Below are 15,024 nucleotides of genomic sequence, written 5' to 3' on the forward strand. Positions count from 1 at the left end.
GGCAGGAGAATCTCTTGAACCTGGGGGGTGGAGGTTGCAGTGAGCCAAGATTGTGCCATTGCACTCCAACCTGGGCAACAAGAGCAAAACTCTGTGTCAAAAAAAAAAAAAAAAAAAAGAATATAAATTACCTTCCTCCCCACCCGGATCTTTTCTAAGGGACTGTGCCCTCCCCGACCCCATGGTTAGCCCATGGCTCTGATGGATGGAGGCAAAAAAGATAATCACTGGAGGTCTCTAATGATAGACCACAGGGCTCTGTTTTTTGTTTGTTTGTTTGCTTTTGAGATGGAATTTCGCTCTCATTGTCCAGGCTGGAGTGCAGTGGCACCATCTCAGCTCACTGCAACCTCTGCCTCCCAGGTTCAAGCAATTCTCCTGCCTCAGCCTCCCGAGCAGCTGGGATTACAGGCACACGCCACCATGCCTGGTTGTTTTGTATTTTTAGTAGAGACAGGGTTTCACCATGTTGGCCAGGCTGGTCTCGAACTCCTGACCTCAGGTGATGTACCTGCCTCAGCCTCCCGAAGTTCTGGGATTACAGGCGTGAGCCACCACGCCCAGCCATGGCTCCGTTCTTACCCCTGTCATGTTGACCATTTCCCCAATCTGGACCAGAACACAGGCCTGCTCATAAAATTTGCAGCTGCCACAGCGGCAGAATTAATGCTTTGTGCAATAGAAGTGGGACTTTTAAAATGCTTTCAAGACTAGACGGCTGAATGGGGGCCAAGAAGATGACCTTTAACCAGCATAATGTAAGGTCTTGCGTGCGTTTCCGAAGAACTCATTGTGTGAATACCAGACAGGGGAGGGAGGGCTGGCTGGACAGCAGTTCATGGGAAAAAGCTCTCGTGCATTTGCAGTGAATAACATAGCTCTTGGAAACATAAATGCCTCTAGTAATGCACGCTGCATTACTAGAGATGGAGTGTCTAGGAAACTGGAGGCGGCAGTACCTTTCAGCTTGGTGGTTGTCAGTCCAAACGGTGAGCATGCTTCTAGTTCTGGTCCACACACTTTTTAAGAAGGATAATGAGGGGCCAGGCGCAGTGGCTCATGCCTGTAATCCCAGCACTTTGGGAGGCCGAGGCAGGCGGATCACATGTCCGGCTAAATTTTGTATTTTTAGTAGAGACGGGGTTTCACCATGTTGGCCAGGCTGGTCTCGAACTCCTGACCTCGTGATCTGCCTGCCTCGGCCTCCCAAAGTGCTGGAATTACAGGGGTGAGCCACTGCATCTGGCTGGGAACAGGTATGTTTTAAAACCTGGAGGGCAGGCACGGCGCGGTGGCTCATGCCTGTAATCCCAGCACTTTGGGAGGCCGAGGTGGGTGGATCACGAGGTCAGGAGTTCGAGACCAGCCTGGCCAACATGACGAAAACCCGTCTCTACTAAAAATACAAAAATTAGCTGGGCATGGTGGCAGGTGCCTGTAATCCCAGCTACTCGGGAGGCTGAGGAAGGAGAATTGCTTAAACCCAGGAGGCGGAGGTTGCAGTGAACCCAGATCGCGCCACTGCACTCCAGCCAGCCCAGGAGACAGAGACTCCATCTTAGAAAAAAAAAAAAAAAAAAAACCTAGAGGGCAGGAGGAGCAGCTCAGGTATTGGAGCTGGGAGCTGGAACCTGGAAGAAACCAGGGCAATTAGGCTCTCCAACTCTCTCCTACTTCCTCTCTTGCCACAAAACAACATTCTCTGCTTCTTGGGGCACCGGTCAGGAAACGCTGGCTCCCCCTAAACTGTTCGGGACTGGGGGTAGGACTTCGGGTAGGGGATAAGAAATGGGGCAGGGCAAGGAAGCCAGGAAGAGTAAGGAGAGGCAGGCAGGGGCCAGATAGGCGCGGCCGATTCTTTAAGAACAATTCAACAGACACCTGGGGCCCCTGCCCAGCTTAGAGCTGGAATGTGGCTCCTCAAGGCCCCAAGGGTCCTGCCTTTTCTAGTCCCTCCCTTCCTCTCCGGAGAGTTGACCACTCTGGAGATTTGGGGGTTTTGCTTGCTTTTCTTATCCAAATAAATAGAGGGTTCTTTTTTGCCTGCCTTGATTGTTTTTGATTTTTTTTTTTTTTTTTTGCCGAGCAGATGTTTGAGAGATTTGTTGTTGTTGTTGTTGATTTGTTTTTAGTAGAGATGGGGTTTCGCCATGTTGCCCAGGCTGGTCTTGAACTCCTGGCCTCAAATGATCTGCCTGCCTTGGTCTCCCAAAGAGCTAGGATTACGGCATGAAGCACCGTGCCTGGCCCTGTGGGGTGTTTTAAGGTTGACATGCGTAGCTGAGGAGAGGCAAGGTTGGCCCAGGACCTCCAGTCCCCTTCAGGGAATGGAGCGACAGTGAGAAAAGCCAGCGTGGCATCCATCCTGGACATCTTGGTAGAGCCCTCTCCCTGGATAGCCTGGCCAAATAGAGGAGAGAAGGCGGCAGGCTCCCCGAGGAGAAGGAAGAGATAGTCAGTGGTGGAAAATTGGCAGAAACTTCTCCACCACTTCATCCATGGAGATGATGCTCCGGACCCTGGCATTCACGTTGGTGGTTCCACCTACAGATGCCTGAGCCAAGCCCACGGGTTTCGACCCCAGCTCCACCCCTTCGGCCAAGCAGTCATTGGGCCTGGTGGACAAGGTCTACCCTGAGGGTTCTGGGAGTGAAGGGCTGGGCTGGGGAAGGTGGTTCTGGGCCCTCTGGATAGAGCAGGAGCAACCAAGTGGCTGGACAATGTGCCCAGGGCCAGGGCATGGGTTGGGGGGTGCCTGAGCAGGAGAACCAGAGGGCCAGGGGATAGTAGCTCTGAGGAGCTGTGTCTGGGAGCCACATCTGGGTGTGGGGGGACAGCTTTATAGGCCCAGCTCAGAAGGGTCCCACAGTGACCTAGGCCCTCTGGGATCTGGGATGGAGTGGGACTGCCTCAAAGCTGTCATTGTCGCTCCCTCACCCGCCTGACTGTCTGGGACTTAAAATAGCAGGAGCACAGTGGATCTCCTGAGAAGTTTCTGGCAAAGAGGTTTTGGGGGGGAGGGGTGTGAGTCGCAGCTGGGAACTCTTGAGTTTGAAGCTCCCAAAGCCCAGCTGCTCCACCCCTGCCCCCAGGGAGCCTAGAATCCATGGGCGGGGCAGGTGGGGGGGGTCCTCTGTTCCCTCCCTGTCCTGCTGTGGGAGTGGGGAGACTGGGTCCTGCCCCAGCTCTGCCATGGAGGCACCAGCTAGATGGCTGGGCCAAGTCCTGCCCTCTTCGGACCTCAGTTTCCCAGATGTACCAGGAGTTGTGGACCTCAACATCTGCTGCGAGGTCCCTGGAGTTCATGGCAGGTGGTCCCAGTACAGACCCCCAGAGTCAGACAGCCATGGGCTGAAATCCCAGTTCCACTCCTACTGGCTGAGTGTCTCTGAGCAAGTCCTCCCCGCTCTCCGGGTGAGTTTCTTCACCTGTAAAATTAACAATGAAACCAAATCCTGCTCGTTCCAAGCTTCAGATTGCACTATCCGGTAAGGATCCTGGCAGCTCCTGGACACTGCCCCCCGGCCCCAGCCTCCACCCCATCCTCAGATGGCACATTTTGTGCTGCCAGGAATGTTAACAGCGACGTGACCCCACTTTTAATGCCATGTACTTTACACACACTACCTCTGGCTCCCACGCCCTGGAGGACAGAGCTGGCTACTGTCCTAGCGCTCTCCTGGGACATCCTCAACCTCAGTACTGGCCGCTCCTGGACGGAAGGGGTATTGGCTCCTGAGGGGGCCCTCTTGGGCATCTACCGTGTGCCAGGCCCTGTGCTTGGCTCACCCTTGGAGTCCTGTGGGGCAGGGCTGATGCTCCCGGTTGTGCAGATGGGGAGAAAGGCTCGTTGCTCCCCTGTATCAAAGGGATGCAGGGACCCTTTGCAGTCCGCAGTCCGCAGTCCGCAGTCCGCAGTCCGCAGTCAGCAGGGCGCGGGGCCGGGCTCTGGGCCGCGTGGTCCGTGTGGCTGGCGCGCCCTCTAGTGGCCGCTCTGTGTGCCGTGTTGCCCCGCGCGAGAGCTGCCCTAGGGTGGACAAGCAGCCGCTGGCGCGGGAAGTCCCTTCTCCAGCCCGCCGCGGTCCCGCCTGCTGCGGCTCTACCTCCGCCGAGCTGCAAGCGGTCTGGCCCTGCCTGTCAGTCCTCGTGGCTTCGCAGGGACCCCACCGTGGCTGCACGCCCCGCCCCGATTACCATGGAGACCGCTTGTACACAGTTTCCTCTTTCCTCTGCCCAGTCCTGGGGTCCCGCGGCCGCCTAGGAGGGAGCCCGCCGGGGCGGGGTGGGGCCGGGTGTCCATGAACAGCGGGGTCCCGGCCACGCTGGCCGTGCGGAGAGTGAAATTCTTCGGCCAGCACGGCGGCGAGGTGAGGTCCAGCGGGCTGTGCCCAGACTACCGGCTTTGGATGCAGAGTGGTTCCTGGTTCTGTGTAGTGGGGGTTCCAGAATGTTCTCTGGGCGCTAGCTCAGAACATTGAGTCCACAGTAGACTTTGCTAACCCAAGAAGGATCAGAGTAGGTTCTCAGCTCTAGTGCTGGGCCCCAGCTCCAGAGCAGCTCTAGGTTCTAAGCTCTGCCTCTAAAAAGAGCCCCGGGCTCTGGGCTATGCCTCGAGAGGGGCAGAAAGCTCCCTGCTGACTCTGGTGTTTTCTGGGGCCCTGGCTCTAAAGTGAACTCAGAGCTTAGAGTAGATTCTGGACTCTGCGTTGTCAGCTGCAGCTCTGGAACGGGCTCTTGGCTCTGGGGTTCCAGGCTCTGGTTCCAGAGAAGGCTCTTGCCTCCAACTGCAGGCTCTGGCTTTACGGGGCTCCAGAGAGGGCCCAGTGGGTCCCGGGTTCTGAGCTCTGGTGGTGGAGTGAGGCTTGAAGTCAAGCTCCAACCCCAGACTCTTGGGGGCAGTGTTTAGGGGTCAGAGATGAGCGGACAGGGGTTTCTTCCCCAGAATGGGACCGCTTTTGTGCTCTGTTTCTAGGTCAACTCTTCTGCCTTCTCCCCTGATGGCCAGATGCTGCTCACAGGCTCAGAGGATGGCTGCGTGTATGGCTGGGAGACCCGGAGTGGGCAGCTTCTCTGGAGGCTGGGTGGCCACACAGGTGGGGCTCCCACACCTGGCCGGGATGACCGAGGCACAAGGGTCTGGCATGCTGCAGAGCTGACTGCAGTGACCTCCAATGAGCTGGGCACGGGTGCAAGGCAGGGCTGGGCAGGATGGGAGATGGGATGAGATATCTGGGCGCTGGGGCTTAGACTCTAACAGGCCTGGATTCAGATCTTTCTTTAAACACACACACACACACACACACACACACACACCAACAACAACTGTGATGTAACATACATAACACTTTCTGTTGCATCCTTTTTTATTTTTATTTTTTATGACAGTCGCTCTCTGTCGTCCAGGCTGGACAACCTCGGCTCACTGCAACCTCCGCCTCCTGGGTTCAAGCAATTCTCTGCCTCAGCCTCTCGAGTAGCTGGGATTACAGACACCTGCCACCGCGCCCAGCAAATTTTTTTGTATTTTTAGTAGAGATGGGGTTTCACCATCTTGGCCAGGCTGGTCTTGAACTCCTGACCTCGCGATCCACCCACCTCTCAGCCTCCCAAAGTGCTGGGATTAAAGGCGTGAGCCACTGCACCTGCCTTGTTGTGTCCATTTTCAAGTGTACAGTTCAGAGAATCCAGTACCTTCACATTGTGGTGACACCAATCTCCAGAACTCTTCCTCCTGCAAAACTGAACCTCTGTCCCCACTAAACAAGTCCCCAGTCTCCCTCCTCCCAGCCCCTGACAGCCACTGTTTTTCTTTTTGTCTCGATGAATCTGACCTCTCTGGGTGCCTCTAAGTGGAGTCACACGGTATTTGTCTTTTTGTGACTGGCTTATTTCACTTAGCATGATGTACTTAAGGTTCAACCATGTCGTGCCTACCACTGTTTTGACTGTGAGCTTGGTCAAGTCCTGTCACCTTGCTGAGCCATTTCCATTGGCATGATGCAAGCAAAGTACCTAGCACCCCTTGAGGACTCAATAGATATAACTATTGTTAATTATTATTCAGGAGACAAGAAAAAATATCAGGCAATTACAGGCAGTCTGGTTAATGCTGCAAGGAGGGAAAATCAGGGGCTGGAGCTCAAAGGAGGCAGTGAACCCAGGCAGCGGTTGTTAGGGCAAGTTTCTGGGAGGTCCCTACTTTGAATTGGGTATTGATTTTTCAGATGGGCACTGAGGTTGGGTGCTCCAAGGCTGACAGCCCAGCCCAGGCCAAGGCATGGAAATCCAGGCATTTCTGGGAAGCTGGAGTTTGGGTGAGGGGAGGCTGGCGACGAGGCTGGAGAAATTAGCAAGGATTGGACTGCGTGGGCAGAAGTGGCGGGCAGTGCTCTGTCCCCTGACTGTGGCCACCCGCCCAGGCCCCGTGAAGTTCTGCCGCTTCTCCCCCGATGGCCACCTCTTCGCCAGCGCCTCCTGTGACTACACTGTCCGCCTGTGGAATGTGGCAAGAGCGAAGTGTCTGCGGGTCCTGAAGGGTGAGTGAGCTGGGAGCCAAGCAGCCAGGCCAGCGTTCCCTTTCAGATGGTGCTGTGTCCTGTGTCATGTCACCTTCTTTCCCGACCCCGGGCTGGTGCCTGCAGGTCACCAACGGAGTGTGGAGACAGTCAGCTTCAGCCCTGACTCGAGACAGCTGGCATCAGGTGGCTGGGACAAGCGGGTGATGCTCTGGGAAGTGCAGGTACGTCGAGGGGCTGGGGCCACCAGTCTGGGATTCAAGGACCAGTTCCAGAGAGGATGTCACCAGTCTTGCCCTCCCAGCTCAAATCCTCCACTGGTTCCCATGGCCCACGCCCACAGCAGGCAACCAAGGCTGCCCTCACCTGGCCACAGCCGCCTCCCCAGGCCTCCCCGCACACTGCAGCCCTCAGGCTTTTTGCACGAGGTCCCCCTTTCCTGGACTGTCAAGGCCCAGGTAGCCAGCGGCCCTCTGCTGCCTCATGCTCAGGGCTCTCTCTAGTCCGGCCAGATGCTGCGCCTCTTAGTCGGGCACCGCGACTCCGTCCAGAGCAGCGACTTCTCACCCACGGTGAACTGCCTGGTGAGCCTACCCTCTGCCCCGGGCCCCACCTCAGTGGCCCAATACCCACTTGGAGCTGAGTGGTGGGAAGGGGATGGACTCTGGGTCCCGCCTAGGTGCAGAGCCAGTGGGGAGCTGGCTGGGCCAGACTCACAGAAGCTGCCTGCAGGCCACCGGCTCCTGGGACTCCACCGTACGCATCTGGGACCTGCGGACGGGGACCCCAGCAGTCTTCCACCAGGCGCTAGAGGGACACAGTGGCAACATCAGCTGCCTGTGCTATTCACCATCTGGCCTCCTGGTAAGTGGGGTGTCCTGGGTTCCAGGCTGGTCCCTTGCTGGCAGCCAGGCCCTTAAGAAGGGTCCCAGGCCACTTAGAGGCCCAGTGAGCTCACAGGCCCGAAACCCCAGGGATCAGAGCTGTCTGCTGTCCAGGCATCCGGCTCCTGGGACAAGACCATCCACATCTGGAAGCCCACAACCAGCAGCCTGCTTATCCAACTGAAGGGCCACGTCACCTGGGTGAAGAGCATAGCCTTCTCTGCCGACGAGCTGTGGCTGGCCAGCGCCGGCTATTCCCGCATGGTAACCACCCCGGGCCCATCCTGCTCCTACCTACCCATCCTCACCCCACCAGGAGCCCTCAGCACTCACTCCAGAAATGCCCACATCCCCACTTGCCCTAGCTAGGAGGGGGCAAGGGCAGGACCCGGGTGCCAGCCTCTCTACCTAATGGCCAGCACCAAGGTTAGGGCTGGCCCATTGGTAGTTGCATTGACATTTCCATGACCCAAATGGCATCAGGCAAAAGGGAACTCCTGCTCTGCAATTTCAAATACAGCCCCCAAACAAAACCTACACCAAGAGGTTCAGATGTTGTTTGGGCGGGGGGCGGTGGCTCACACCTGTAATCCCAGCACTTTGGGAGGTGGAGGTAGGTGGATCACCTGAGGTCAGGAGTTCAGGCGAAGACTCCATCTCAAATTTTGTCTGGCACTTTGCTGGAGGTGGCTTCAGATGGCACAGTGGCCTGGTGAGGCCTCCTGACATGCCCCCCTCCTTTTCCAGGTCAAAGTCTGGGACTGCAACACAGGAAAGTGCCTTGAGACCCTGAAGGTAAAGCACGGCGCTGTGGCACTGAGGGAGCTGTGGACAGCTTCTCCCAAGGCAGGACTTACCTCAAGCCCTACCCTCTACTCTTGGCAGGGAGTCCTGGATGTGGCCCACACCTGTGCCTTCACCCCAGATGGGAAAATCTTAGTATCTGGAGCTGCTGATCAGACTAGACGTCAAATATCCCGCACATCCAGATCACCCAGGGACCCTCAAACCTAACACCACCTCGGATGGTGCCGACCTCACCCGCTCCCCTCAGTGGCACACAGGCATACCGCTTCTCACCACAGGCGCAAAGTGACTGTGCCAGCATCCAACAGATCCCCAGGGCTAGGACTCTCCAGGCCCCACCAGAGCAGACAGCTGTGATGGGCAGGACGCTTGCTGGAACCCATCAGACACCTGGTCCCCAAAACCAGACCCGCCCACCTCCACCCAATCAGTGGAAGTGCCAGGAAACAAAGCAGTCTCAGCCAGCTGTGCTTTATTGACAATGCACCCCTCAGGCCTTGACCGCGTACTTCCGCAGTGGGTACAGCCGCTCCTTCCGCTGCTGCTTCTTGGTCTTCAGATTCTCCTCATGCTTGTTGAGCCGGCGGCGCATGGCGCGTGTCTTCTTAGGCCGCAGGTCCAGGGGCTTGTACTTCTTGCCCTGGGAGACAGACGGCAGGGTGAATCCAAGGACCTGGGGCTGAGGAGCTACTGCAGCAGCTAAGGGGGCTGGGGAGGGCCATCCGTAGCCACTCAGGAGGAGGCTGCCACCATGGGACTGCCAGCAGGCCACACACATCACTAGCTCAATTAATCCCCCCAAATCTAAGGCTGGTGGGGCCATCCTGATTTCATGTAAGTCTGCTGACCTACTGGGCTGAGTGTACAAGTCTTGGCAAAGCTGTGGAAGAGCTGGGGCTTGCATCTCAGTCAAGTGACTCCCAACTCAGTGCTCCTTCCACTGCCTGATTCCCAGTCACGAGGACAGTCATATGACAACCTAGTACGGGGCACGCAGCACCCACCAAGCCCCGGGGGTAGTTACCACTACCTCAGCTCTGGTTAGCAAGAGCGTGCCGGGGGCTGAGGCAGTACTCTGTCCATCTGTTATGGAGGGCCCACCAGGTGCTGCCTCTATGAACGTCCAAGCCTCCGAGGCCTGGCTGGCCAAGGCCACTTGCCCCACCTGCTTCCTGCTTTGGGGCCCCTGCCCACAGCTGTCACAGAGCCATCATCTGTCTTTCCATCCTTGGCTCCCACTCCTGCCCCACTTGTTCTCCAGCAGGGGGTTCTAGACCATGGCAGCTCTTACTGGTCTCTCCTGTGTTCTGCAAAGGTCCCCTGGGCCCCCTTCAGGACTGGGCCCTGTGCTGGGAGCTGGCTTGGCAAAGAATCTGACCCAGTCCCTGCTCAGGGGTCCCAGCCTAGTGGGGGAAGACTGAACAGGTAACAAGTGGCCCATGGTATGGGGGATTCTGAGGTCACAGGGCCCCAGGCCCCTGCAGGTGGGCACAGGACTGCAGAAAGATCCTGGACGATGAGGGCCAGCCCTGGAGGGTACTTGGAAGCAGAAAAGTCTTTGTCCTCCCACATCCCTCACTCCTGCTGGCACCAGCTAGGCATTTGTCCTTTTCACATTGGCTAACCCCCTAGAGTTCTGCTGTCCAACAGAGCAGCCACTAGCCACACACGTAGCTGTTGACATTAAAGGTTTACTTTTGCCACACATGTGCTAGTGTCCCCTGAACAGCTAACATACCCACACTATGGCCCTTCTCATTTTTTTGAGATGAGGCCTCACTATGCTGCCTAGGCTACACTTTTTAACTCCTGGGCTCAAGCCATCCTCCTGCCTCGGCCTCCCAGTAGCTGGGGTTATAGGCCTGTGGCACTTCATCAGCCATGGCTGCTTTTTCCATGTGTCAAACCTTCAAGTTATTCAAACACAATTTGGGTAGTGATGTGGAACCATTTTGCAGATAAAATTAAAGACCCCCATCAGGTAACTTTGGGGGGAGATTATCCTGGGTAATCCCAGAAGGCCCGATCCAATCAGCTGTAAGTCTTAAGCATAGGGCTGAGGCTCCAAGTACCCACTGGGAACAGCAGCTTCAACCTGAGCCCTGAGTCCCAGCCAACCCCCACAATCACCTAAGCCCATTCATCAGAATACATTGGATGTATGTGCACACACCGTCTCCCCCTAGTTTTCTCTGCTTGAACCCTAATAAGATGAATGTTAAGGACAAGACCAGAAAATGGTTATCAAAATTCAAGACTAAGAGGGGGCCAGACGCCTGTGCACACCTCCCGGAACACTCAAGCCGACCCTCCCCAAGGTAAGGTTTGGAACCAGGGCCCATCACACCATTGATTGTGGGTGTCTAGGCCTCAGGGCCCTCATCTGAAAAATGAGCATGGCAGGTGCATGGCAGGGACTGACACCCAGTGCCAGTAAGAGGCAGTGAAAACCTTCAACAGCCAGTCCCATCACTGCCCAAGCCACTCAACTGGGAAGGCTGGATTCAAAACCCGAGTCTCCAGCCAGGACACCCCAAGCCCCAGTGAATTCTTGACATCTGTAGCCTGAGGAAGTGGTCTGCAGAGCCACATGCCAGCACAAGACACTGGTAGAAGAGCGAGCCCAGCAACAAATTGGGAAGGCTAACCACTCTCAGCCCATGCACCAAGGAAAACCTCTTTACCACGCCCCCGGCCAGGGACGGCTAGCACTTGGCTTCCTGCAGCCAACCCTCCCTATGCCCAGGCAGACTCACCTTGTAGAATTTCCTGAGGTTTTCTTTCTGAGTCTGGTTAATAACTGTGAGAACACGGGCAATGGATTTCCGGACGACTCGGCTACGAAACAGAGATGTCAGTGAAGATGAGGAAGACACACAGCACTTCCCAAGGCTCAGGACTCCCACATAGGGTAGGGATAGCTGCAGCCTCCCCCATCAGCCCATCCACATTCACTCAGGAGGAAGGCGTTCTGGGAGTGAGGTCTGAGGAGGGAAGAGAGGGGCATGGGATGGGCATTCCAGGAATGGGGCAGGGAATCCAATGCTGTTGAGCTGTAAAGTGTCAGCTGAGACAGCAGAGGCTTTATGAGGAAGTGCAGGCTGGATAAATGAGGCAGATCAGAAAAAGACCTTCAATCCCAGAACACGAATTTATCCTGAGGGCTAAGACTCAACCAATGTCAATTTCAATGAGCTGATGGGAGGGAATCATGCCACAAACCAGGCAATCAGACTAGCTTAGGGAATCGCAGGAGAGAGAAACAAGACATTTGCAAAGTGGAGTCACTACAAGCCAGGAGACTGAAGCAAGCAACGAGCTGGGGAGAAGTTATTTGTAGTCATGTCAGGAGGAGGGAGTCACCTAGTAGCCGGCTGGTCAACATGGTTCTTGAAGATTCAGTGTGCCACTGTGCTTGTCCAATCCTCCCACCCCTGCCCCTACTAAGGTTGTTTGGGGGAAATGAGGGCAACCAGCTTTTTTTTTTTTTTTTTTTTGGAGACAGGGTCTCACCTGTCAACCAGACTGAAGAGCAGTGGCCCCATCACAGCCTCCCAACTCCTGGCCTCAAGTGATCCTCCTGCCTCGGCCTCCAGAGTAGCTGGGACTACAGGCCTGCACCACCACACTCATCTAATTTTTTTTGAGAAGTGGACTTTGTACCCAGGTTGATGAACTCCAAACCCAGGTTCCTTTCACAAGTCTCCCGCACTCTTAGCCATGTAAAATAACTTACGCTGCCACTCCAGGGTGCAAGCTGCCAAGGGGGGAAAGGTGAATTAAAAACTCAAGTGTTGGGGGGAAGCGGAAGGAAAGGGTCCGGGTAGGCTTTGAAGGCAGCATTAAGATGGGTCTCCGGGGATGCACTCCAGGCACAAGGACCGCAAGGTCAAGGCAGGTAAGAGGCTAAGCACACAACGGGTCTCCCATGCGCCCCAGGATGCACGGAGTGGGCATCTAAGCGGCCAGCTCCTTAAGCCAACTTTGAAATCCTCCGACGATCCCGATACACACGTGCTCCCCACCCACGAGTGCTGTGATCCGGCCGCCTCACTCACATCTTAGAAAGCTTGGAGGCCGCACCGCCTGTCACTTTGGCGACGCGCAGCTGGGACAGCTCCACCTTCAGGTCGTCCAGCTGTTTCAGCAGCTCCTCCTTCTTCTTCCCGCGAAGATCTCGAGCCTTGATCTTGGCCTGCGCGCAAGAGAGCGTGTGGCTCAGCCAGGCCACGGGGCCATATCCCCTTCACCTGCGTGGCCAGCCCCCAAAGGCGCGCGACTCGCCATCGACTACGAGTGCGCCGGAGCCCCAACCTGGGCTCAGGACAGTCTCCCTCGCCGGCCGTGCCTCGGGCAGAGTAACCCAGGCCCGGGCCGCGCGCCTCTCCCGGCAGACAAGCGAAGAGGCGGGCTGTGGTGGTGCGAGACCATTCTGCGCGGCGCCCCACAGGCCCGGCTGGCAGATAGAATCCGGGGGCTCAGCCCGCACCGCCTTCCCCAACCCCCGCGCCTCACAGCGCTCGGATGGCGCCCGATTCCGCCGCTCTCACCATTGCTGCACAGGCTGCCGACGCCGCCACCGCCACCGCCCGCTCCGAGCGAAAGAGGAAGTAGGCGGGACTGACCTCCGCAACTACCGCCGGGTGGTGGCGGGCGCGGCCAATGGCGCCGCAGCGGGGCTCCGCCCCATCTCCCCCGCCCTCGAGGAGCGCCGTGGTACTGCCCGCCCCGCCCGGAAGGGCCGGAGCCCCGCCTTGTGGTGCTCACCTCATTCACCGCACCCCGATAGCCAGGTCGGCGTCACGATGTAGGCGCGCAGTTGGGAAAACCGAGGCCCAACGTGGGCGGCAGCTACCAGAGATGGCACACGGAGGACTCAAATTCGTCCATTCAGTCATTCGTTCATTCATTCATTCGTTCATTCATTCATTCGGGAAACCTTGCAGATCTCCCAATCTGGGCAACTCTGAGCTGGGCGCCAGTAGTCTGGGGGTGCTGAGGGGAGGAGGGGCCAGAGTTTTCAAAGATGATGAACCGAGGCTCATGTCGTGGAGGAATTTAAAGTGCGAGATGGGCGGGAGGGCGGGCACAGGCAGTTATAATCCAACTCCATAAAGGTTCTGGGGAGGCAGTATGTGGAACTGCAAAGAGCATTTACACCTTTTTTTTTTTTTGAGACAGAGCCTCGCTCTGTCGCCAGGGTGCCAGGCCGGAGTGCAGTGTCGCGATCTCGGCTCACTGCAACCTCTGCCTCCCGGGTTCAGCGATTCTCCTGCCCCGGCCTCCCGAGTACCTGAGTAGCTGGGATTACAGGCATGCACCACCACGCCTGGCTAATTTTTTGTATTTTTAGTAGAGACAGGGTTTCGCCATGTTTCCCAGGCTGATCTTGAACTCCTCAGCTCAGGTGATCCGCTCGCCTCGGCCTCCCAAAGTGCTGGGATTACAGGCGTGAGCCACCACGCCTGGCCCCCAGCCTTTATTTATTTATTTATTTTTTCAGACAGGGTCTCGCTCTGTCACCCTGGCTGGAGGGCAGTGGCGCGATCTCCGCTCACCAAAACCTCCGCTTGCCAGGTTCAAGCAGACTCTCCCACCTCAGTCTCCTGAGTACCTGAAACTACAGGTACAAGCCACCAGGCCTGGCTAATTTGTTTATTTTTTGTAGAGCTGTTGCCCAGGCTGGTCTCCTGGGCTCAAGCAATCCACCGTCTCGGCCTCCCAGGGGTGAGCTACCTCGCCTGGCCATACAGCCTTTTTTATTTTTATTTTATTTTTTATATATTTTTTTGAGATGGAGTCTGGCTCTGTCGCCTAGGCTGGAGTGTAGTGGCGCGATCTCGGCTCACTGCAACCTCTACCTCCCGGGTTCAAGAGATTCTCCTGCCTTGGCTTCCCCAGTAACTGGGACTACGGGTGTGTGCCACTACACCCGGCTAAATTTTTGTATTTTTAGTCGAGACAAGGTTTAGCCAGGCTGGTCACGAACCCCTGACCTCAAGTGATCCACCTGCCTCAGCCCCCCAAAATACTGGGATTACAGGCATGAGCCACTGCACTCGGCTAGTACAGCCTTTTTTAAAGTGAACCTGACCAGGTTTCAAATTCTTGCTCTGCTGCCAAGGTAGTAGTTGAGACTCTTGGGAAATCTCTTCCCCTCTCTTGAGTCTCAGTTTGCTCATATGTGAAGCAATTCTCATAAGTATGAGAATTTGAGGAGATACCTGTAAAGCTGTTAACCCGAAATCTGACGCATAACAATGGCTCAAAATATCATCGGTGTTCATGTTCCCAGAGGAAGGAGACTTCAGCAGAGCCCGGAACGTGAAAGGGGAATTCACAAGGCAGGGCACGTTTAGGCTTTCTGATTAATGTCTGCCAACCAGTAGGCATTAATCAGCACTCCAGTGCCACTCCCTTGCCCTTAATAAAGACATGCCACCTCTTAGAGCTATGGTTGAAGCCAGATTGTCCTCTTGTTACTACCAGGTGTAACCACCCACAAGGAGACTTCTCCCATCTCCTATGAGTAGCAACCTCCTCTGTGCAATCCTTTCCGTAGCCCCAAACAGGCTGAAATAAAATGATGTATTTATGTGTCTATTTCCACAGCCAACCTAGAAGTTCTCTGGGGACAGAAACTTGGCGGACACCTGAATTAATTTTTCTAGTCTCCAGGCCCAGCACATCGATGCTTGTTGGATGAATTAATGAACCTTGACCCACACCAAGGTGAGACAGGCTTCCAGGAGGTGGAGGGATATGGGGAAAAAAGAGAGTAGAGAGAGGGCAATCCCGGCCTGGCTTAGACTTTTTTT

At 56.0% G+C, this 15,024-nt stretch overlaps 2 protein-coding genes across 3 annotated transcripts; one reads left to right on the forward strand and one right to left on the reverse strand.

Annotated features, from left to right (window-relative positions):
• The first annotated feature begins 4,189 nt into the window (after positions 1–4,189).
• WDR38 (WD repeat domain 38) lies at positions 4,190–8,657 on the forward strand. 2 transcript variants are annotated; one of them, XM_003264127.4, is made up of 9 exons: positions 4,190–4,367; positions 4,973–5,093; positions 6,420–6,536; positions 6,642–6,739; positions 7,019–7,099; positions 7,248–7,379; positions 7,514–7,663; positions 8,147–8,194; positions 8,285–8,657. In XM_003264127.4, exons 1-9 carry the CDS (start codon positions 4,299–4,301, stop codon positions 8,411–8,413), a joined length of 945 nt encoding a protein of 314 aa, XP_003264175.1. In that variant the 5' UTR covers positions 4,190–4,298; the 3' UTR covers positions 8,414–8,657. The 2 variants fall into 2 exon arrangements, with proteins under 2 accessions (XP_003264175.1, XP_012364446.1); XM_012508992.2 differs by having other exon boundaries at positions 4,299–4,367; positions 5,006–5,093; positions 8,285–8,413.
• Positions 8,658–8,661: 4 nt separating this feature from the next.
• On the reverse strand, positions 8,662–12,856 carry RPL35 (ribosomal protein L35). The gene is made up of 4 exons (XM_003264123.4): positions 12,757–12,856; positions 12,265–12,401; positions 10,963–11,044; positions 8,662–8,846 (listed from the first exon to the last, which is right to left on the reverse strand). The coding sequence occupies exons 1-4, from the start codon at positions 12,757–12,759 to the stop codon at positions 8,697–8,699; spliced, it is 372 nt and encodes a 123-aa protein (XP_003264171.1). The 5' UTR covers positions 12,760–12,856; the 3' UTR covers positions 8,662–8,696.
• Between the last annotated feature and the right edge of the window lie 2,168 nt (positions 12,857–15,024).

This window comes from Nomascus leucogenys, chromosome 8 (assembly GCF_006542625.1).
Source record: "Nomascus leucogenys isolate Asia chromosome 8, Asia_NLE_v1, whole genome shotgun sequence".
Taxonomy (NCBI): domain Eukaryota; kingdom Metazoa; phylum Chordata; class Mammalia; order Primates; family Hylobatidae; genus Nomascus; species Nomascus leucogenys.